Source organism: Bombina bombina, chromosome 5, assembly GCF_027579735.1.
Source record: "Bombina bombina isolate aBomBom1 chromosome 5, aBomBom1.pri, whole genome shotgun sequence".
Lineage (NCBI taxonomy): Eukaryota > Metazoa > Chordata > Amphibia > Anura > Bombinatoridae > Bombina > Bombina bombina.
The window spans coordinates 584,471,249-584,473,774 of NC_069503.1; the positions used below are offsets into that span (position 1 = coordinate 584,471,249).

Consider the following 2,526-nt stretch of genomic DNA (forward strand, 5'->3'; position numbering starts at 1 on the left):
TATCTGCCCCCCATGCCCCCCTGCACAATGTCTGGCCCCCATATGCCCCCCCTGTATCATATATATGTGTGTAAATGTGTGAATGTATGTTTTGTGTGTGTGCGTACATATGTGTGTGAATGTGAAAAAGTTGTGAACTTTAACAACATTAGAAATAATTGTTCCTTCCTTGTGTCCTAATCTTAAAAAAGTCACATTACCATGACCAAAAATTATTGTGGCTGAAAAACAGCCTAAAAACAAAGGGGTGGGGGGGGGCAGCAGAATTTTGATTGCCTAGGGCAGCACAAAACCTAAATACGCCACTGGGAATGTATGTGATGTATGTGGGAGGGGGGTCTGCTTATTAGGGGGGTCTGCTTATTATTCTGCTTAAAAGTCTGAGCGGTAAACTTTGGATATACTGACCACTTCCGTGTCAATTTACAGTGGTATAGGGACCATAAACTACTATCAAATAACCCAAAAATGTCCAAGAAAAGAAAAGTTGATGCAGAGGGAAGGCAATTTCAGCAGAGATGGGAAAGTGAATACATGTTTGTGATTAATGGAGACAAGCCGGTATGTCTTATTTGCTATGAGGCAGTGGCAGTGATGAAGGAATACAATTTACGCCGGCACTTTGAGACCAAACATGGAGCCAAATTTCCTAACCTTAGCCACCAGGAAAAGCAACAAAAGGTCCAAGAATTAAAAGGTAGCCTGCATTCTCAACGGAATGTTTTTGCAAAAATGACAGCAAAAAATGATGCAGCAGTGAAAGCCAGCTATCTTGTGGCTGAAGAAATTGCGCGAGCTTCAAAGTGCTTTTCAGAAGGTGCATTTGTAAAGCAGTGTATGCTGAAGGTATGTGAACAGGTGTGCCCTGAGCAGAGACAGGCTTTTAACAATGTCAGCTTGTCAAGAAACACCATCACAGACCGAGTCAGGGACCTAGCCTGTAATCTTAAAAGAAAGTTGGCTGAAGAGGCATGCAGTTATCTGGCATTTTCATTAGCTGTTGATGAAAGCACTGACAATACTGATACAGCTCATCTAGTTATTTTTGTAAGAGGTGTGAAGGAAGACTTGTCTGTCAGTAAGGAGCTCTTGGATGTGGTCGCCATGTATGGGACAACAACTGGGAGGGACATCTTCAATGCAGTGGATGAATCCATAAATAAAATGAAATTACCTTGGGAAAAGTTGGTGGGACTTACTACTGATGGCGCTCCAGCAATGTGTGGAGAGAGAAATGGCTTGGTTGGACTGTTAAAAGAGAAAATGAAACAAAGTAATTGCCACACGCCGCTGATAACTTATCACTGCATTATCCACCAAGAAGCTCTGTGTGGCAAGGTTCTGCAACTGGATAACATAATGTCCACAGTCACGAAAACAGTGAATTTTCTGCGTGCACGGGGTCTGAATCATCGTCAGTTCCAACAATTTTTGAAGGAAGTGGGCATGGAACATACAGATGTGCCATACCATTCAGAAGTAAGGTGGCTGAGTAGGAGCACCGTTCTCAAGAGATTTTTTGAGCTTTTGGAAGAAATTACTCTTTTTATGCAAAGTAAAGGGAAGCCCTTGTCAGAACTGTCAGATCCAAACTGGCTGTGCGATTTTGCCATGTTGTGTGACATAACAGAGCATCTCGCCCAACTGAATCTGAGGCTGCAGGGCCGCAAACAAGTCATAACCTCAATGTATGAGGCAATAACAGCTTTCCAGGAGAAACTGCGCCTATGGAAGTCACAGCTTGAAAAAGACAGTATTGCCCACTTTCCTATCTGCCAGAGCATCTCAACGTCATTCCCAGGTACTTTTTCATGTGCTCGATTGGGTACTAAAGTGAATCGGCTGATTGATGAATTCAATCGACGCTTTTCTGACTTTAAAGAACAAAACTTAACCTTTACCAGCTTTGCCAATCCCTTCAACATCGATGTTGACAGTGCACCACATCACCTTCAAATGGAATTAATAGAACTTCATAGCAACAGCAGCCTGAAAGCGAAGTTCCAGGATGCGACAGTCGACGACTTTTACCGTCTCCTCCCCCCTGCTTTGATGCCACAGCTCCGACTTCAAGCTGCACGTGTTCTGTCCATGTTTGGGAGCACCTATCTATGTGAACAGATGTTTTCAGTCATGAATCTGAACAAGACCAAGCACAGATCACGCATCACTGATGATAACCTCCATGCTGTTTTGCGGAATGCTACAGCACAAGACCTAACGCCAGACATCGATGCACTGACCTCAGGAAAACGATGTCAGCCATCTAGTCAGAAAAGTTAAAAAAAAGTTAATGCCTTGTGTTTGCCATATGTGTAATAAACAGTGTTTGGCAATATTTGTATGTTTAAAAAAAAATTACTGTCTGTTACCAAAAATAATTTTTCAATAAATTGTACAATTATTGTACATTTGAATATCTACTTGCCATTATTCTGACTATGTTTCTGCTTTCAGAGCTAGTTATTACTTACACATTATTAGAAAAAACAGTAATAATTGAATGCAGTGACAATAATTTATTAT

General features: G+C 41.6%; 1 protein-coding gene across 1 annotated transcript; it reads left to right on the forward strand.

The window, feature by feature from the left end:
* Window positions 1–468: 468 nt before the first annotated feature.
* Window positions 469–2,283, forward strand: LOC128661567 (general transcription factor II-I repeat domain-containing protein 2-like). Its single transcript, XM_053715809.1, has one exon. It carries the CDS (start codon window positions 469–471, stop codon window positions 2,281–2,283), a length of 1,815 nt encoding a protein of 604 aa, XP_053571784.1.
* Window positions 2,284–2,526: the final 243 nt, after the last annotated feature.